The sequence below is a fragment of the Heloderma suspectum genome, chromosome 1 (assembly GCF_057233095.1).
Source record: "Heloderma suspectum isolate Gila_16-S chromosome 1, 16-S_ref, whole genome shotgun sequence".
Lineage (NCBI taxonomy): Eukaryota > Metazoa > Chordata > Lepidosauria > Squamata > Helodermatidae > Heloderma > Heloderma suspectum.
The window spans coordinates 377,480,096-377,502,298 of record NC_139458.1 but is presented as its reverse complement, the minus strand read 5'-3'; the positions used below and the strand labels follow the sequence as shown (position 1 = coordinate 377,502,298).

Here is a 22,203-nt window from a genome sequence, read left to right as displayed (position 1 = left end):
TTAGTGGGTTCTTTAAAAGCTTTGAAGGTACACTATAAGTGATAAAGTGCAGGAAGATTGGGATGTCTCTTACATTCTGTAGCTGTACAAGAAGTCACCAACCTAACTTGAACTCAGTACAAAATGTTAGATATAAATTGGGTTGTGCAAATGTATGAGCTTCAACATGACTTTAGGCCACAGTTCTCTACACACTTGAGAATGCACTGATTTGAACTTAGAGGTGTTTACTTCTGAGTAAGCATGCACAGGATTGGGCTGCGCATTGCTTGAGGAGGGGAAACAACAGAAGGGTAAATTTAAGGCACTGAATTTCGCAGCTTCCCATTTTTCAGTGTGGGGGAATGTGTTCTGCTGGAACAGTTCATTATCTAATCTTGCAGAATCACCTCTGCAGCTCTTCCAAATGAGAGGTCAGTGTGTCATTTAAAGCAAAAAAGAGTAATTTCCCCATCATCCATAACTAACATGAGCTCTAAGATGCTCATTAGCAGTACATCATAGAATGGTAGCCTACCACTTAGTTGACTGGAAACATAATCAGGGATCAATACTAGCTTAGATATCATAGAACCATAGAATAGTAGGGTTGGAAGGGGCCTACAAGGCCATCGAGTCCAACCCCCTGCTCAATGCAGGAATCCAAGTCAGAGCATCCCTGACAGATGGCTGTCCAGCCTCATCTTGAATGCCTCCAGTGAGGGAGAGCCCACTACCTCCCTAGGTAATTGGTTTCATTGTCATATTGCTCTAACAGTCAGGACATTTTTCCTGATGTTTAGCAGGAATCTGGCTTCCTGTAACTTGAGCCCATTATTCCGTGTCCTGCACTCTGGGATGATCGCAAAGAGATGCTGTCCTTCCTCTCTGTGACAACCTTTCAAGGACTTGAAGAGCACTATCATATCTCCCCTCAGTCTTCTCTTGTCAAGGCTAAACATGCCCAGTTCTTTCAGTCTCTCCTCATAGGGCTTTGTTTCCAGTCCCTGATCATCTTTGTTGCCCTCCTCTGAACCCTCTCCAGTTTGTCTGCATCCTTCTTCAAATGTGGCGCCCAGAACTGGACACAGTACTCCAGATGAGGCCTAGCCAGTGCTGAGTAGAGAGGAACTAGTACTTCCCGAGATTTGGAAGCTATGCTTCTATTAATGCAGCCCAAAAGAGCATTTGCCTTTTTTGCAGCCACATCACCTTGTTGGCTCATATTCAGCTTGTGATCGACAACAATTCCAAGATCCTTCTCACTTGTAGTGTTGTTGAGCCACGTATCCCCCATCTTGTAACTTTGCATTTGGTTTCTTTTTCCTAGGTGCAGAACTTGGCATTTATCCCTATTAAATGTCATTCTGTTGTTTTCTGCCCAGCACTCCAGTCTATCCAGATCACTTTGAATTTTGTTTCTGTCTTCCAAAGTATTAGCTATCCCACCCAATTTTGTGTCATCTGCAAATTTGATCAGCATTCCCTGCCCCTCCTCCCCCAAGTCATTAATAAAAATGTTGAAGAGCACTGAGCGCAGGACTGAGCCCTGTGGTACCCCGCTCGTTACCTCTCCCCAGTTTGAGAAGGTCCCATTGGTAAGCACTCTTTGAGTCCAATTCTGTAGCCAACTGTGGATCCACCAGATCGGTGTTTCATCTAGCCCACTTTGAGCTAGTTTGCTCAAAGATATCGGCTTGCTAGTATTTATGTATATATATGGCTTATGATTCCAGGCTTTTTCTTGCCATTTGCTGTATGTTGTCTGTGCTGATGAGTGATTTAAGTGTTGGTTTTTCCATATGATTTTTTCCCTTTCATATAATGATCATGTTTGTTTTATCTTTAAAAATGTGGAAGAACGTAACTCTGTCGTTCCTCAATACAACCAGTTAAACTTGTTTTTTATCAGACAATCTTATGTACACTTACCTGCTTCCAAGAAAACATGCATAACATTAACAAAGCAGTTAAGTTGTGAGAATGATGTGATTTTATTGCCTGTTCAAATTTCATAGGCTGTATGAACATGCTATGATAATAGTAGAATTAAGAATCCTAGTCTGTCTAGCATTAACTTCACATTTTTAATGCTTCAGTTGACAGCATGCAAGTGGAAAACTAGAAATATCAAGTATTAGGTGGTCTTATTGGACCAGGAAGTGAAAAATCAAGTTCAGCAATGTTTCTTAGATGTGAAGAGTAGGTGACATGTAATTTGTGGAATTGCTCTGAGTGACTAGCTGCTGATATTATGGATTCAAGAAGATCCAGTTCAGTGGAAGATTTCAATATTACATAATGTGCCTCTAGAGCAGGGGTAGGGAACACTTTTGGGGGTGGGGGGCATAGCCATGACCCTGATGTCATCTGGTACCCAGAGCTCCAGCTGGCATTTCGACAAGGGACTGGTTTTGCTGTGTGCAGGCTTTTCCCTGCTGGGGAAAGCTCATGTACAGAGAAGCCACCCCAACTGAGGTGGCTGGAGGAGTGCACCAGCCACTGCCTTGGTTGCAGTGGCTTCACTCTCACTGCATCCTTCCTAGTGGGGAAGGAATGCAGTGCATTCCTTCCTTCCCTAGTGGGGGAAGATGCAGTGCAGGCAAAGCGGTCTCAGCCCAGGCTACAGCTGGACTGCTCCAGTTGCCATCAGGCCAGGGACGTTTTGCCTGCTCTGAATCCTCCTGATGTAGGAAGGTACAGCACAGGTGAAGCCTCTCCAGTGGGAGGTCCAGCCCTCCCATGAAGCAGGGTGAGATGCCCACATCAGGCAGCGGAGTGGGAGAAGCAGTGAATTGTACTGTTCCCCTCTCACTCTCAGGAGGGCCTGCCTGCTCCAGTGGGTGCTCTGGAGAGTCTTGCTAGCCACCCTCCACGCTGGATGGACACCAGCAGGTGGTGGTTCCCCATCCCTGGTGTAGAGGCAAGTAATGTAATTTCAGATCCGGACCCTCTTCTAATGTGTTTGGAGTTTGGTTATCATGTAAGGATATTGAAGGCTGGTATGGTTGCCCCCTTTCCCTTGGAGAATTTAAGGTGGTTATATCCACTTACATTGGTGTAATATTTAGAGCCATTTCTCTGTGATCTTGATCTAAGCGTGATTATATCAGGTTTAGGCTGTTGCAGTGAGCTCTGCATGAGGCTACCCCTGAAGAGTGTCGGGAAACTTCAGTTGGGGCAAAATGTGGCACCTAGGCTGCTAACCAGTACACAGTATCAGGACCATATTAAACCTGTCTTGAAAGACCTGCCCTGGTTGCCAATTGCTTTCCAGGATCAATTCAAGGTATAGATTTTAACCTGTAAAGCCCTAAACAGCCTGTCTTGTTATGAACCTGTCCAGTTATTATGATCTGCAGGAGAGCCCCTTTTGTGGTCACCACTGCCTGCAGAGGCCTGTTGGACATGCGTGAAAGTGCTTTCTCCTGTGTCACTCTTAAGCTGTGGAATGCAGTTCCTCAAGAACTATGATTGGTCTCCGCTCTCTTGGCTTTTCGAAAGGTGTGAACACAAACTTTTTAATTTAGCCTGTTTAATTATGTAGTTTTAATCTTTACTGTGTTTAGTGTTTTTTTTATTATTGTTTTAAGATTTTATTGTTTTAAATCGTGCACCACCTTGATGGGTTTTATAATAAGGTATATATAGGTGTTGATAATAATATTTTTAAAATATTCAATAAGGTATATAAATGTAGTAATAATTATAATGCTTTTTATATTCAAAATCACAGATTCAGGAATTCTAGAAAAATAATGTAATTAAAAGAGCAGTTCTTAAGATCAGGACTTCCAGAGTTCTGATATCTGGCTGCTCTTTTAGAACCAGTTATCTGTACTTCTTTCTCAGATTCCCCCTCTTCATTGTCTTCAGTACATTCCATGCTGTAACGAAGTCTTTTTCTTTCCAAAAGAGAGGAATGTTGCTTACCATCCCCCCTGCCCCCTCGCCCCACTGTAGTATACCACATAATTGGGGAATACAATGAGCAGTGGATTCCTATAAAAATGATGTTCACCCTGGATTTCTACATAGGCTTGGAAGTCAGCTGTGTCCTTGGTGTAATTTGCAAAATTACCTATACCTAAGGTTGCCCTCTGAATTGCTGTAGACGGCCTACTTCCATGATCACATAGAGGGATATTCTTTTGTATTAAAGCAACTCAGAAACACACCCTGCAATACTGTGTGCACTTAACTTGGGAGTAAGTTACATTGGACCAAGTGGGTCTTATTTTGCAGTAATTGTGCATAGAACTGCACTGCACAGCCATCATCCAAGAAATAACTGTGATAAAACAACACTGGAAAATTTTGAAAGGTTTCTTTTGGAGTAACTGCTAATTGTACAGGATTTTTTGTTGTTGTTGTGGAACTACATCATATTGGAAAGGTGAGATCTAAAAGTTCTTCTCTTCCTTTCAGGAATAGCAGCATTCTAGATTGCAAGCAGGCAGATGGTATTATAAATGCAGAGGTACTGTTTGTCCCACTGTTTGTGGGAGTGGGAAATTCTCATACTGTGATAGCAATGTTTCTGAGAACACGAGTTGGTTTCAACAGTCTTTGGCCACAAATGAATAGTACTTTTTGTCTAACACCCCACAAGTCTTCGGCACTGTTCTTTTCTCAGTGAAATGAAAGTGAGATGTTATAGACATTTGTACCTCTAAGTCTGAACTGTTTGCTCATTCCCAAAGCAAAGCCTGCTTTACTCCTTCCCAGGGTGCTGTCGTACACAATCAAGCAACGAATTACTTTCTCTCTAGAACTCGGAACAGAAGATAACTCATGCAAGGAATATGTTTATATGTATTTAACAAATGTATACACCTCTCTTCAAATAAAACAAGCACAGGGTGGCTTACAGAAAAATAAGCGTTACAAAATAACACAATATCACAGTAAACATTAAAAGCACAAGATAAAAAATATCATGAAATCAATCATATTTCAGGGGTAAAACTGTTTTTTTTTTAAACTGGTTAAAAAAAACAGCAACCAAAAAGACAGTATTGTGTCTGGAGAGTATTCCACCAGCAGAGCACTGAACAGGCCCTCTCCCCACCCAGCAATTCTAGATGCTGAGATGTAAGTAGGGGGAAGAGTGCGAATGAGTGAGTGGTCCCTGACCCACCACCTGGCACTATATGCAGTTCTCAGGGTCAAAAAAGATTACCTACAGCTGCTTTAGAGACAGAAAATCAAGGTTTAAAATGAAAAAAGGGTGGGATCCAGACGTTCCCATCTTTTTCTGTTTATGGAGGGAACCAGGATTCAGAGGAGGTGTCTTGCTGGGGGAAGGGGATGAGGTGGCGATTTCCTACTTCTCCCTGTATCTCCCAGCAGTGTTCTGGAGGCCCCCCAACCCTTGGGAGCACCTTTTCAGGTGGCACGGGCGGGGGGGGGGGCAGTAGGAGGAAGAATCAGCAAAATTTTGCACCCTCCACTCCAGCACAATTGGAAATCAACTCTGGTTCCAACACATAGTGATTTTGATTTATGCTTTCCTCTGCTTTTAAAAATAAAACAGCTGTATTCTAATTGGTGGTGTTTGGCACAATGGCACACACACTCAAAGCTCAAATGGTCTTCTTGTCTTTGTTCATAACATGTATATTAGGGTCAGTCAAGTAGTAATTCTTGCCATTATTCAATTCAGTACTGATCTCTGTATTGTGATCTGGATTGTTAATTAGTTGTTTTTTCAAATAAAACTTCAAAAAACCAACATGTCTTTGGAAAAAATAAGTGTTCTACAAAAACTGTATTTTTTGCATGTAAAACTGGGTATCCTATCTCTTCCTATCATTTTGGGGTCAAATTCTGTTCGTTGTCTTCTGTTCCAACCCAGCATGGAAATCCACACACAAAAGCAGCCTTCCACACATATGGTGCACATGCACATCCCTGTTTCCATAGCAGTATTCACCCAGGTCTCGCTGAATTGTCTAAATGCTAGTGGAGATAGATGCCCCTATCTAGACCCACCGGTTGGTAACCACAGCTAGAGATGGACCGGAAGAAGCAGAATTGTTTTCTTGGGAATGAGTACTGCTCAGGCATTGATTCACTGTTCTACCCTTGCTAATGATGCTTGCTGTAACCTCAGCAGTTTAATTTTCTTTCTTCCTTTCCAACTTTCACTTATTAGTTTAACTATTTCATCCAAGCCAAAGCTGTCAATAAAAAGCATCTGAATAGAGTGCACTCTGCATCATCTGAAATCTTCTGTATTGACATAGAATGCAAATATGAATATCTTGTAACTGTTTAGATCACAATTTATTCTGTCTTCTATTTTGTTTAGTAATCATGGGCTGTTCTAATAATACCACATTCCTTCAGGCTATATATATACTGCTGACAAACAGCATAGATAGCATTTGGTCCAGACATGTGATCCCCCCCATTATATCTTTATTACAGGAATGATTACAAGGCTAGAGAGCACAATTAAACATACACTGTGTGCATGTGGATGTGTGCGTGTGCATGCACACACACGCATACCTGTGTATGTATTGGGCTAAATTAGGATACTAATTTGGAAAGAAGATTGAGTGCAGTGAAGACAGTAAGACGGTGAATGGCTTCAGAAATTGAAGTCTGAACTATTCAAATTGTGCAGCAAGCTTTCAAGAGATGAGGTGGAACTCAATTTTAAAAATAGCTTTAAAAGTTAAATATGCCTAGTTTGAATAGAACAATAAAACAGTATTGATAAGCAGCTCTTTAAATAAATAGCATATGTATGTGGAATACAAATGTCCAAGTTGGAGGAGAAAATGGCACCCTCTCTTGCTGAGAAAATGGGCTAGGGAGTTCTAGTGCAACATCTTATTAGTCAAGTCTCTTAGTTCTAGTCATACTAGCATAGTTCTAAGTGTGCAAGACATGTTGGGTTACGTAGAGCACTCTCTGGGTCTGTGACAATCTAGTTACACCCAGATTATGAGTGGAATTTACCACAGTGTTTCCAGAGAGATCCATGTCTGTGTATCTCATTTAAACTGCCCTCCGGGACCAAGGAGTAACCTAAAATATGAAAGAAGACAGTATTCTCTGGTGGAGCTTCATTCCAGCAAGTCAGACCTTGGAGAATCTAGACATGAAGTGTAAATTGACTTTTGTGTGTCCCTAGTAGTTTGTGGCCCAGGGGAAGCAGTATCTTTGTGCTTGCTTTTATACCACCTTTGCAGCAATAAATTCAATATGGGGCAAATTCCTTGCTATTCACGAGTAGAGATGTTCATTTTCAAATCTTGTGAAATGTGTATTTTGAAAAATAGTTCCAAAGCTGTGTTGGAAGTGGAAAGTTGTTGGAAGCCTAGATCTTTGTTCTTAAGTACAGCAGCTGCTATTGCTGGCACAATTTTGAGCGCGTGTCTGTCTTCATTGTGCATGAATACGGCCAATAACTCTTAAGATAGAAAGAATGGGCAGAGCTGTGTTAAGGGTTTGACATGATAGTGATAGCTCACTGCTGCCCTGTATTTAGAGAGCTGGTAACACTGTGGGTGGAGATGGAGACAGGAACACAGTGCCAGATTTATGTCTGACCACTCCCATACCAAAGCAATTTACTTTGGGAACTGAGCAGCATAAGGTATGTTAAGCCTTAAAACAATAACTGTAAACATATTTTGCTTTAATAATTGAAATCTGAATGTGGTTTTGTTAAGTAATTTTGTATTTTTTATTTATTTTGATTCTGAAATTTTATTCATTAATCTCCCCACCCCCAAATGTTATGTCTGTGAGATATTTCAAGATGAATTTCACCTTTGGGGCTGTTGAATGAGGTTGGACTGGAAGAACTGTACGCACTTCACCCATATGGAGAAAACATTTCAATATCTCTGCTTCCACACTGCTCCCTGTTCCTGGCACTAAAGACATTGTGACAACTGGGCTCTCATGACCTTATGGCTAAGAAGGCTTTGCAAAACCTGTTGATAACGTTTGTAGGGTGTGTCTGCATATAAATATGAATACAAGTCTCCGTAGGAGTGACTGCAGAACACCTTTACTAGGATGTACAACACCTGTTGGTCTTAGAACATTCCAAAATACAATTTTCATTCCTTCTATTAAAATACTCTTAAATACTTGGAAATCAAATTTTGGTTTACATCTCTTCTGTGAAGCCAGCCAGGCATCTAACATACTGTCATGATTTCTTTTTGCTTCTACCAATTTAAAGAACCTCATTAGAGGGTTTACATCAGGTAAAGGACAAAGAGTCTTTCGGAACCTTAAAGACTAACAAATTTATTCTGGCATAAGTTTTTGTAGACGCTGCCCACTTCATCAGATGCATTTCATTAGAAGTGGACAGTGTCCATGAAGGCTATGAGAGAATACATTTGTTAGCCTTTAAGGTGGACCCAACGGTATTAGACAACTACCGCCCGGTCGCAAGTGCCCCTTTTCTAGGGAAGGTACTTGAGAGCATCGTGGCTGACCAACTGCAGGCACTCTTGGAGGATACTGATTATCTAGACCCATTTCAGTCTGGGTTTCGTCCTGGTTATGGGACTGGATCAGCCTTTGTCGCCCTGATGGATGACTTTTATCGAGAGAGGGACAGGGGGAGTGCAACCCTGTTAATTCTGCTTGATCTCTCATCAGCTTTTGATACCATTGACCATGGTATGCTCCTGGATTGACTCCGTGGGATGTTGACTCCGCCAATTTCAGAGAATAACCTTGGGTGACTATTCCTCGGCCCCTTGGCAATTGAGTTATGGGGTGCCGCAGGGTACCATCTTTTCCCCAGTGTTGTTTAACATCTATATGAAGCCACTAGGAGCGGTCATTAGGGAATTTGGAGCTAGATGCCATCAGTATGCTGATGACACACAGCTCTATCTCCCTGTGACATTTGAATCAGAAGAGGCTGTGCAAGTCCTGAATCAGTGCCTAGACTCAGTAATGGGCTGGATGAGGGCCAATAAACTGAAGCTGAATCCTGGCAAGATGGAAGCCCTGTAGGAGAGTGGTTCCCTGGTCAGTGAGATAGGCTCATTGCCTGTTCTGGATGGGGTTGCACTCCTGAAAGATCAGGTCCGTAGTCGGGGTACTCCTAGATCCATCATTGTTGCTGGAGGCCCAAGTGGTTGCAGCAGATCAGAGTGCCTTTTACCAGCTTCAGCTGATTCGCTACTACGGCTTCTCTTGGACAGGGATAGCTTGACCATGGTGGTACAGGCATTAGTAACCTCAAGACTGGATTACTGCAGTGCGCTCTATGTGGGGCTGCCCGTAAGGCTGGTCCAGAAGCTGGAGCTAGTGCAGAATGCAGCAGCTTGGCTGTTGTCAGGAGTTGCCCCTTTTCAGCATGTAACTCCTTTGCTGAGGGAACTGCACTGGCGGCCTAAACCGGGCCAGGTTTAAGGTATTAGTACTAGCGTACAAAGCCCTAAACAACTTGGGACCAGGTTGCCTGAGAGAGCGCCTCCTTCCTTACCAACCTGCCCGGTCACTAAGGTCATCAGAGGGCATGCTCCTGGTGGTTCCACATTTGGACCCATGGCTTGGTTGGAGTCCACCAGGAAAAGAGCCTTCAGTGTGGTGGCCCCCTTCCTGTGGGATTTCCTACCATTAGAGGTCAGGCAGGCGCCAACATTGTGTTCCTTCTGGCACCTCCTGAAGACGTTGTTCTTTCAAGAGGCCTTCCTTGCATGACCAGCCGTGGTTTGTTAAACTCCACTTTGTTGGGGTTTGTCTGTTTTAAAAAATGTTTTAACTCTTTTAACCATTGTTTTATTCTTTTATCATGTTGTTCACCGCTCCAAAATCTTCTGATGAGGAGCGGTATATAAATATTGTAAATAAATAAAATAAATAAAGTGCCACAAGACGCTTGTTTTTGCTGCAACAGAGTTAACGCAGCTACCGCTCTGGAAACCAGGTAAAGGAGTATGTCTTCTGAGCATCATTTTCTTATCACCTGAGATATACTACCATTTATGAGAACCTTTGAAACTCTGGCTTCATCATCATTGTTATGCTGCTTGTCATACTGCACTTAAGCCATGTCTTCCCAGGCAAATACCTTTGGAACCAACAGTAAGAAAAGTCTATGGCATGTTTCCATGTTTGGTGGTTATACTATTGTCCATGTGACTGAATAATACCATCTTCAAGGCTGGTCCAAATAGAGATGTAAAATGTCCAGAAATGTTGACGTCATGGAAAAAACCCATTCCCGCTCCCTGCTTTTTTCCTGAACAAATAGAAATTTGGGGGAAAATTAAAAAAATATACAGTACTTCTTTTTTTATATCTTTACAGACCTAAATTCACCTCATTACTTCAGGAATATAATATTTTTATGTATAACTTGGTTTGCTCATAAAATTACCATTAATAATTTTAATGAGCTATTGTGATGTAGTGGTCAGAGTGTTGAACTGGGATTCAGGAGATCCAGGTTCTAGTCCCCACTCAACCATGAAGCTCACTAGGTAACTCTGGGCCAATCACTCAGCCTAACCTACTTTGCAGGGTTGTTGAGAGAATAAGGTGGAGAGGAGGAGAACCACATGAGCTGCCTTCGGTTTCTTGCAAGAGGAAAAAAAGCATGTTATAAATGTAATAATAAATGAAATGTAAAACTAAATTGAAGTTAAAAATGTTTAAAAGTAAACTTGTAATTATTGTCTGAATAACCTATACGTATACATGTAGTGTACCAAACATGATAATTTTATGGGCAAACCAAGTCACATTTAATACATTGCAGGTTCTTATTTTATATCTGACTAGAGAGAACTTCAGGAAGTAGTCCAGCAAATATTGGAATTATCTTAGAAGCTGGAAGAAGCAGGAAGAACTGGAGGCAGAGGAATACTAGTGTCTTGTATCTGTTTCTGTTTGTGAGGAATTGGTTGGGGTGGAGTTTAGGGATATCTGATCTGAAGGGAAAGCTCTTGAGAACTTATTTAGGTGGGGAATGCTCTCGCACCTGTTCGGAGTGGTAACTAGGCATATTTTAAGTACCTTTAAGTAATCTCAAGCTTTTACTTGAAGAGTGACATTTTATTCTCTTTTGTAAATGCTTCTTAATAAACATCTTAACTTTTGTTCAGTTTGACATGTTGTCTCTGGTGGTGCTGTCAATTCCATGTCTATACCATAGGAACCAGTTACTGAGGTTTTTTTTTTTTTTTTTTTTAAGGTATAGAGGGTTTATTTTGGTAGTAGTGGTTAAAGGTTTTATAGCTGAGTCAACATTCCCTAACAATTGGGTGTTTTATTAAAACCTGTGACAGTGTATTCCATAGACAGTGAATGCCAAGGCTCAACATTTTTTTTTAAAGAAACATAGGTGGAATAACCCACATTTATGAAAGATATGACCCAGTGGACTTTATCATATGTTCTTTTCAGGGTGTTTTTTTTAAAAACTACACTGAAGAGAAACTAATTCCAGGGCACAGAAAGGTGAAGATGGTCAGGGCTGGCCCTAACATTAAGCAAATGACAGTCGCCTCAGGTGGAAGATGCTGGAAGGCAGGCAGTGGCAGCAAGGTGTTGAAGAACAGAGCTTTGCACCCCCTAAGCTAGCCTGCTGCCGTCAGGAGTAATGGAGGATGCTGTCCCATTGGCAGCGTTGAAGCAAGGTTCACCTGCCAGTCTGGTTGGCTTCTGTACATGGAATTGGAGGTGGGCATTACCCTGTACTTCACCTCAGGCAGCAAAATATCTTGGGCCTTGATATTTGTGAAGGCCCAGGAAAAATATATGAGAAAAAAACCCTTTTTGGTTTTTTTCTGAAAATTTTGAAAAATCGAACAGTTGTGTATTATGAATTATTTTCTTTTAGAATGATGAATAAAATGTTTATGACAAAGTGTTCCTATAATACTACTGAGCCTTTACTCCCCAAAAATAATTTCTAAAAACTATACAAGAAGAAGATTTTTATGTAAGACTAGAGCTGTAAAATTCCTGAAATTTTGAAGCCATGGGTAGAAATTGTATTTTTAATCCTCTCTGTTAAGTTTTACAGCACAGTTATTTGTTCAATTCCTTATTACAGTTATTGATCTAATGTACATTTTACTAACAGACATTTAGGGATGCTCCAAGTCATGCTCAGTTTCCAAATGTGTAACTATATAATATGTGAAGAAAATGTGCATATCTGCACATTTGTGGCAGTTTGAGTTTTATTCTGTATAGATTCCTCACTTTGTGGGCTTTTTCTGGTTCGATTCTATAACAGTCAATGAATATAGTTATAAAAGCCACATGTGAAACACTGTGCATTATCCCGCCACTACATGTGATGGAATCAGTCAATATTATACACTAGACTTTTCCTCCCAGTGTACAGTGAAAACAATAACGTTAATCCTCATTTCCTTTCCTCTTAAGAATAGTAAAGTATTAACTCCTGCTACTTAGGTTTTTAGTGCCATCAAACTTCTTCAACTCTTTTTTCTATATAGAAAGTATTTTCCTAATACAGAGACGTTCACCAGTATATCTGGATGTGGATGTGTTTTGACAATATGAGATCTGCAGCGTGAAAGGTGTGTGCACAGCTTATCCCTTTGGGCAGAAATCCAGTGCTGCCCTTGCGTGAGTGGCCAGCCCCACTGATTGTGGTCCATGAACCTGCCCTTCCTGGAAACGAGAGTTTACGCTTGTTTCGGAGCTTGTCCCTGAAAGCACTACGTCGCCGTTCTGCAAGCAGTAGGGGCTGTATGTGGGCTGGAAACGTAGGGGCTGGCTGCGTGCGGACAAGAATCAGTGGGGCTGGCCACGCGTGCAAGGGCAGCAATGGATTCTGACCTTTGTAACTCTTGCAAGAATACTATTACTTGATGGGATACAGGTGGGCATACCTTTTAACTGTGTTGCAGTGCAGAATGTTGAATAATCACTTACATTTCAGTCCTGCCTTGCCTCAGGGACTTGGCTTTTTATTTAAAATATTATCTATGAAGAACTGTGTCATAGTACTATTGTAGGGAAGCACGTTGATTTTCTTTAAATATTTCTGTGTAAAGTTGTTGTCTCTTTCAGGCCCAAATTGCGTTCCTTCAAGGGGAAAGAAAGGGTCAAGAAAATTTGAAGAAGGATCTAGTGCGGAGAATAAAAATGCTGGAATATGCTCTTAAACAAGAAAGGTACTCTGCTTTATGACAGTTATCTATATCTTAAATTGTTAACTGCACATGTAGGTGCTGCTTATCTGCCTTGAAGGGGCAACATTGACTCTCTGATCCTTATTTTTCCCTCCTCCCCCACCCACCCACCCACCTAGAAAAATATGAAATAGCCTTTAACTAGCTGCTGATTTTCTCCTAACCAGTCAGCAGAAGCTATGTATTTACAACCACTCCCAACCATAATTAATTTATAGATGGTAATGCATAGAAAGGTATCCAGTCTAGAGATGTGAAGGCCTCGGGGAAAAAACTGGAAAATTCAGGGAAAAAACAGTTTTTTCAAAGCCTTTTTTTGTTTTTCCGGAAAAAAATAAAAAAAATCTAGGATTATGAAATGTTCTGTTTTAGAATGGTGAATAAAATGTCTCTATCCAGGCAAACCTTCCATTTTTAGATTTTTTACATTTGTAACAAAAATTAAAAACATTTAAAAGCGAATTCAATAAATTCTTTGTAATGATTGTCTGAATAAACTATAGTTTTAAACTTAATATACTAAATACGATAATTTTATGAGCAAACCAAACTAGAAATTAGAAGATGTCTTATGTATAAAGTAACAAAGTGACTTTCGATTGGATAAAGGGTGCTAAAAAGATGTACTGCATATTTTTGATTTCCCCCAAACATTTCCATTTCCCAGAGAGAGTGAAAAATCAGTTTTTTTTCCCCATGGCTTCCATAAATTTTACATCTCTAATCCGGACTATAATATTGCCCCTACTTGAGGCCAGGTTTAAATCCAGCCTGATTTGAGATAGAGATGTTATCTATCGAGTTATTTTAAAAGCTTCTGGCAAACTATATCCATAGATAAGTAAAGGGTGAACTGAATGGTCAGTCTGAAAATGATAAATATACAGATGCAGTATTTTATTTATTTATTAAATTTATTAATCGCCCATCTGGCTGGTCACCCAGCCACTCTGGGTGACGTACAATAATAGAAACCGTTTTAAAAAATAAAATTCTACATTAAAAACATATTTCTAAAAATACCCTAACCCACCCCAAATGCATGCCTGAACAACCACATTTTTCATGCGTGGTGGAAGCACATTAAAGTGGGGGCAAGGCGGGGTTCCCTCAGGAGGGAGTTCCACAGAGTGCAGCCACCACAGAGAAGGCTCTCTCCCTTGTCCTCACCAGTCTAGCTGTCCTGGCTGATGGGACAGAGGGATGGCCATCTGAGGCTGATGTTGTTGACCAAGAACCATTTGGTGTTGCTGGAGGCGCACCTTAAGATAGGCTGGGCCAGAACCATATAGGGTTTTAAAGGTCAAAACCAACACCTTGAATTTGGCCCAGAAAACAACTGGTAACAAGTGTAACTCCTTCAGCACTGGAGTGATGTGATCTTGCCGGTGACTGCCTTTTAATCAGGCGAGCCGCCGCGTTCTGTACCAGCTGCAGCTTCCGAACCATCTTCAAGGGTAACCCCATGTAGAGCGAGATTTGAACGAGAGGTAGACCTGCATGTGATCCACATATCGATGACACCGCACCCCAAACCTCCCGATGATAGCCCCCAGCAGCTTCACATAGATGTTAAATAGCATTGGGGAGAGGATGGAACCCTGTGGCACCCCACAAGTGAGCGGCCATGGGTCCGAAACCTCCTCTCCCAGCGCTACCCCCTGGTACCTGCCGGAGAGGAAGGACCGGAACCACCGTAATACGGGGTCTCCAATGCCCAACCCCTCCAGGCGGTCCAGGAGGATACCGTCAACGGTATCAAAAGCTGCTGAGAGGTCGAGGAGAACAAGGAAGGAGCATTCGCCCCTATCCAGAGCCCTCCTCATATCATCCACCAAGGCGACCAAGGCCGTTTCTGTCCCATGTCCAGGCCTGAAGCCCGACTGAAATGGATCTAGATAATTGGCTTCTTCCAAGTGTGCCTTCAACTACTTTGCCGCCACCTGCTCAATCACCTTGCCCCAAAATGGCAGATTTGGGACTGGGCGAAAGTTGTTCAGAACTTGGGGATCCAAGGAGAGCTTTTTAAAGAGCGGTCTTATCATTGCTTCCTTGAGAGCTGATGGCATCACTCCCTCCTCAAGGGAGGCATTTACCACCACCCTGATCCCCTCACCCAGCCTCTCTCTGCAGCTCATAATGATCCAAGATGGGCAAGGATCAGGTAAGCAGGTGGTCGGCCTTACAGATGAAAGCACCTTGTCCACTTCATCAGAAGGAAGAAGCTGGAACCTATCCCACAAAACCGGTTTGCCACAGACTGCCTCTTGCTCGCTAACTGTATCCACAGCGCACGGAATAACACTCCTAATCCGTATGTAAGGAACCATTCAGTTATAGCTTTAATTGCTACAATATCAACTATTGAGAATAATTTAAGTGTCCTAAAATCTGCAATAAAGTTTTGAAAGGAAAGGAAAGGTTCCTCCTTTGCAAGCACCGGGTCATTACTGATGTCAGGGTGGACACTGAGCCCATAGAATCCCAGAGTAGTTCTGATTCTGAGGAAGAGCAGTTTCTCCTGGGAGAGGAGCGCGCTCCTCTTTCCCAGGACCAACAGCTGACAGAGATTCCTCCCACCAGCATTCCTAGTTTAGTTAGCAGTCCAGGGAGTGACCAAGCACAGATAGCAGACTTGGTGGATGTGCGACGCAGACGCAGAGAGCGGCGCCAGATGGAGGGCGCGGAAAGGAGGCGAAGTGCCAGGTTGGCGCGCAAACAACGGCTGCGCCCAGAGGCTCCAAGGGAAAAGGGGAGGGACTCTCCCTAGTCCTTAAGTTCAGGGGTCTGCCAGTAATTCCCTTTCAAACGGGGACCAACTGTTCCAACTTAGGGCATAGGTACTGTGCTGCTCAGATCTAGTTGCAAACGGTATAGTTGTTAAGTTGTAAAAGAAGAATAAAGCTTTGAAAGGAATCCCTTTGTCTGTGTCTGGACTTAGCTACTGGATTAGACTGAGAGAGCCCTCCAAGGAGCCCTTGACAACTGACCCCTAGAGGGACGCTGCTTACGCTGGCATTTTCATGGCAGACTATAGCAGGGTGGTTCACCCTTGCCTTCCCCAGTCGTGACTACCTTTCTCCCAGCAAGCTGGGTACTCATTTTACTGACCTCAGAAGGATGGAAGGCTGAGTCGACCTGAGACAGCTACCCGAGACCCAGCTTCCGCTGGGATTGAACTCAGGTCTTGGGGAGAGTTTTGGTTGCAATACTGCTGCCTACCACTTTGCGCCACACGAGGTTCTAAAGTTTTGAAAAGTTTAGGTGGAAATGGGAAAATTAACAAATGTGCCTTTTTAAAAAGCCAACATCAGCTGACCATTGCACTTGTTGATAAAACGCTATTGACAGATGCACAGTCTACGTTGGGACAAATCATTTGAACTTCTGTATAATGTAATCTGAGCTGCTCATTGCTGACATAGCTGAACTGTGTTTAGTTGAGAGAAGACCTGTGCTGTAATTAAATTATAATTTTAAAAGGCTTTTCATCCAGGAAAGGCCTAAAGGCACAATCAAGCTGTCAGGATATATGAAGTGTAATGTGGGAAATAATCAGAAAAATTATCTAACGTCCTTCCTGGAACCTACATTCCCTTTTTCCAGTGGTGACATAGTAAAATCTAGGCCAATTAAGAAAAAAGTCTGATGATGAACCTACATGAGGACACTAAGGATTACTTCACAGCCTCTGATCTAGCTAGCTGGTTGTGATTAAATCCTACTAATTGCAATGGGATTTAAATTAGGTATGACTAACTTCCAATGAGATGTGCAGACCAATCCTATTAATTTTTACTGGGAAGTAAATTCCACTGATTTCAGTTCAGCAACCTTCATCACAGCGAACAGTCTGAATCTTTTCACAGTTGCTTATGCTTAAGCCCACTGATTTCAGGCTGTAACTCTGGCTGGATCAGAGCCAGTATTCCTACTTCCTACACTTAAGATTTAAGTGAAATATATATTTGTTACATGTGTACACAGTTTTCCTACATGAAAGCAATATCCATATAAGAAACCGTGGGTAGGGCAGCCCTAAGAAATACTACAATTGGAGAGAAAAGCAAGGAGACACAATGATCCAAAATTATATAAGAATAATTAAGAAGAAATTAATATTACTATTCAAAATCTATCTCATATAAACAAGATATACCAGAGTAACTGTTCATGCATCCTTCATTTTGCTTCTTGGACCATTCAGTTATTTACATTGAATAGGACTTGTAGTTAAAAACAAGTCTGTGCTTGAGGCACTTTTTTTAGAAGTGTAACAGCACTTCCAGTACTTTCAGATTGTGGAATGAATACTTTTACAATTTTAATTTAGCACCAAAGATTATTTGTTTACTATTAGCTTAGTATCTGTTTATGAGGGCTGCATACTTTAACGGATTTCATCAGCAGATTTACCATCCAAAGCTTTAGTGGCTTAATTGTTTTAATAAGTTGTAATTAATGAGAGCAGATATTAATTGATGGTGCTGCAAATTAAGACACTTCAGTTTTTTTGAGGCTGTTTGTTTCTGGTGTGTGGCTGTAATGGGGAATGGAAATATAAACATGGCTCTTGCCTTCTAACAATGGTGGGTGACTATTGTTTGTTAAATTCAAAGGACATCTCTACTGAGATGTTGATAGTATACAGACTGACATTTTTTACAGAATTAATCAGTTAAAAGGTAGATGATTAATCAGCTAACAGTACTTAGCTGGTAATAGGTCTGTCAAATCAGCTGATAGTCCTGTTTATTTATTTATTGCTCTTTGTATCCCATCCTTTCTCCAAGGAGCTCAGGGCTTCCACAGACGGGCTTTTCTCACTTTCCCTTGCCTCAGCCCTGTCACACTGAGAGAAAGTTAGTCAGCCAAGGCCACCGACTGAGCTTTATGGCTGAATAGAGATCTGAAGCCTGATCTCCCAGCACGCTCTATCATAACTGGCTCTCAGTGTATGCATGTCACGTGATTGTTAGATGACTTCATGTTGCAGAAGGCTTTCAGTTGCAGCAAATAAGAAAAATAACAGCCTTGACATTGCTGTTCCATTCTCTGTGCAATGTAATAATTTGATCCCCAAACTCTGAGTGCTCAACACAGCTTAGCTTGATTTTAGTTTATTATTTATAGCCCTAATTCTATTAAAATAAACTGCTATTCAATAGGGACCTCAGGATTGAAGCGGGCATCGCCTCTGTAATAGATAAACAATCTGATATACGTTCAGGTGTTCCCAAGCAGGAATCTTACTTGCCCAAGTGTGCGCGCAAGATTTCCAGTTCATATTAAGGCATTTGTGGTCACTGCTTTTACTCAATATATTGAAGATGCATGAAGGACACAGTCAGCAGCAGAAGATAAATATTTTTTATAGTCTACATATAGGCTGGGATCCAAAGAACTACTTCAGGTGAGCCTACGAATTTGAGATAATTGAATGGGAATATTGACTTTAAGCAGCAAATCCTGAAGCTGTTGCAAACTGCTTCTGTAATTCCCCTCAATTTCAAGCTCCATTGAAAGTTCAGTATTCTTGGGAGCACAGAACTAGTTCAATGGCTCTTTGGATTCTGGCCCTGTATTGTGGGCCTTGTTAACAATGCAATTGGGTTAGATAATAAAACTGAGTTGGGTTGGATCCAGAGTTCCCATGAGTGGAATTCCACCCATGGGATGCTAGTGCTGGAGGAAAAGGTGTGGGGGTGGCCATCTTTGCTGATTTTTCCTTCCCCTGCAACTCCTTATTCTTCCTGAAAAGCTGCTGTGGAGACCCTGAGAGAAGTGTGAGAGGTGGCATGGAGACTAAAGGGAGAATTGGCAAAAAAAAAAGCCCTCCCTTTTTTTTTCACCAGAGGGAGCTCTGCTCGATCTCAGTTCCTTTCATAAACAGAAGGAGCCCTTCCATTCTTAGAAAGCATTTTTTTTTTGTCTTTGCATTTGGAAAATTAATTAAATTTTAAAAAGAAAAAGAAAGAAGGATCCTATCCATAACTAATTAATTCAATGCAATATTTTATTGCGTTTTTGATATACAAAAGAAGCTAAAGGGCAACAGATGATGGGATAGAACCACTTGCATAATGCAGTAGGTTCTAAATTAATTATGCTGTAGTTTCTTTAACATCCACAAAGTTGCAGTATCTGCTTGTATATATGTCAAAGCCATCCTTGTCGAGGTTTCTCTAAGAGATAAAGACCTGATTCACACAATCAAAATAAGTCACCCAGCACGTGCTGGGCAGAATTTCCATAATAACTGCCCGGGCATGACTTGTCGTGTCATCCAAATCCAGATGGCATGGCTTGTTGGAAGGGGGAACAACCCTCCAATAATCCTGCAACAGCCCATGGGTTATTGGAGGGTTGTTTCCCCCTCCAACAAGCCATGCCACCTGGGTTTGGATGACACGACAAGTCATGCCCGGGCAGTTGTTATGGAAATTCTGCCTAGCACGTGCTGGGTGACTTATTTTGATTGTGTGAATCAGGTCTTTATCTCTTAGAGAAACCTCGACAAGGATGGCTCGACAAGGATACAACAAGCCGTGCCCAGGCAGTGATTATGGAAATCGTGCCCCATGCTGCCTGACATGTGCCATGATTTAAAGAAGCCACTGTGGCTTGTTTTGATCATGTGAACTGGCCCACCATGTCATTATATCCCTTAATGGATACCCATCTTTTATATTTCAAGTATGCTCCCAGTGCCTCTTATCTAAAGGATTATACTTTTAAAATAAATAACTTATTCTTATGTAAGTCTTTTGAGTTATGTTTATGGTCAGAGCCTTCTCCATGACAGAGATTCTGTCTTGGTGCTTTTCCTGGCAGTGTTGCTTGTTTATGTCTCTTGGTCTGGCAGTAACTCCTAGTTTTTCTGTGCATGTTTGGCAGACTTGCTAAGCACAGCTGGATTGGATTTTCCAGGTCTTTAGACTGCAGGTTTGGCAACCAAACTGGTCCTTTTGTAGGAACAGGCCTTGTGAGATTGATTTGTCCATTGTTGGTAATTCATATATATCAAGTATATCTAACTGACAAATAGTGATAAAATGGATTATAGTATTTCTGAACTTTAAAAAAGCGTGATTTAGGGAGAGAATTTCAAGGAGATATACTTTTTTTTTTGCTTTTGTTACGGTGTAAAAGAGTGAAGACAAAATAGTTTCATGGTCTTCTCCAAAGAGAGGCATTTTCACACACTAATTCATTTCCTGTTTCTTTTTTAGAGCGAAATACCACAAGTTAAAATATGGCACAGAGCTGAATCAGGGAGATATGAAGCCCCCAAACTATGATTCTGGTAAGAATTGATTTGTATGGAGGAAATCAATTAAGACTGGGCAGAAAACAATTTGGAAAGAGTGCTGCCCAGGCCAATATGGATGTAATAGGTACCAGGGCTGAGGGATCAGGAGTGAGTAATAGGATTTTTCATACTCTGCTTTGTCATCATCCCGCTCCCCCCTTCAGTCTACCTAATAACATTAACCTCTGGCTGTAGTCCACTTGGCGTAAAATGAAACTTGGTGGGCTCCCAAGCTCACTTTTGAGAACCCAGTTTTAATTGAGGTTGTATCCAGCACAGACAACACTGGCGGTATCCAGGTATAGAAGGTTGGGGGAATTTGATTGCCAGAGGGGAGAGGATACACACTCAATCTTGTGGAGCTTCTAAATCCTGGTTACTGGTGTTGTCCAAACTGACTTTGCATTTTACAACATAAAAATACTTAATAAGTAGTTACATTGTTGAATTGGTATGTAGGTTGCTTCTCAGTGCTCACTGTAGACACCCAGAAAAAAACATAAATTCAATGTATCTGGAATAAAATCTGTTAAAAATCTGGAGTTTACATGGATTTTTCTAGGGAAATTGTTTGTTCTTTAATGCTTAATAAATATCTAGAAAAGCCTTTGTTGGGAAACTACCAATAAAACATAAAAGCAATATGGGACTGGAAAAGGTTTTTTCTGTGTATTGTAGCTCTGTGAAAAGAGCTCTGCCTCCTTTGGAGATACATGAATGATTGAACGAGCGGATGGATAATTTTCTTGGGACCAGATTATATGTGACACTAAACGTGCTATTAGAAAGCATTTCTCTCTGTGTGTGTGTTTTAATTCATAGGTGCAGGGCTGCTTTTCATTGGAACTGCAGTATGTATGGGGGGGGCAGATTTAACCCTTCTCTTCTGAGCTGTCATCTCAACTAAAAACATTTGTGCTCAAGTTTGATGAAAATCTAGTCTGTCCCCCTGCCCCTGCCGTTAAATTTTTTTAAATGCTTTCTGATTATATTTTTAGCATCATGCCTGATTTGGCCCTTAGTGATCTCTTGAGTCATTGAGGATAAGAGCAGCTGTAATTCCTCTTGCTTTTATTAGCAAACAACACTTGAAAGAAGGACTCATTTTCTGCACTTTCATCCACTATGCTTTGGAACTTAACTGGTAGAAAGAATAACTGAGGTGATCCTTCAGTTTTATTCAAATGCTGCTTGAAATATTCTCTGAAAAGTGTCTCCTGTTTAATTGAACATTGTGTTGTCTCTATCATGGGCAGATGCTAAAAAGACATAGCAAATTTTACACTTGAGAGTTTTCAGGCTTACGTAGAAACTGAGTCTTATCCTGTTTTCTTATAAATATATGTGTCATGTGCCATTATGTGTGACATGTTTACCATTATATATACCAGGGGTGACCAAAGATACAGTTCTTTGACAGTTCAATTATGGCTCTTGTGCTAACAAATGTGCCCATGTATTTTGTGATTCCTGGCATCCTCCCAGTGGACTGAACAGTCCCTACCCTCTGCGGCTATTTTGGCTGCAGGCACCTCTTAGGGCAAAGGGAAAGCATCTTGCATGCAAGAGAAAGAAGGGGAGGAGACTGCTGAGGACGTATGGAGGGGAGCAGACACAAGCAGTTGCCTAAGAGGTGTAAGCAACGTAAAAAGGAGGAGAGAGTCACTGGCTGCTGAACTCTGCTGTAGTTTAACAGCATGGAGAGAGCAGATTCAGCCAAAAAGGAATTACACAAACCTGTGGCAG

The 22,203-nt window shown here is 41.5% G+C and overlaps 1 protein-coding gene across 2 annotated transcripts in view; it reads left to right on the top strand.

Moving 5' to 3' along the window:
• Nucleotides 1-22,203, top strand: part of STRN (striatin) — a 73,391-nt gene that overhangs the window by 2,985 nt on the left and 48,203 nt on the right. For both annotated transcript variants that reach the window (XM_084828332.1, XM_084828331.1), the window contains exons 2-3: nt 13,024-13,127; nt 20,378-20,451. In XM_084828332.1, the coding sequence (XP_084684458.1) occupies nt 13,024-13,127; nt 20,378-20,451 (178 nt within the window). The remainder of the gene's footprint in view (nt 1-13,023; nt 13,128-20,377; nt 20,452-22,203) is intronic.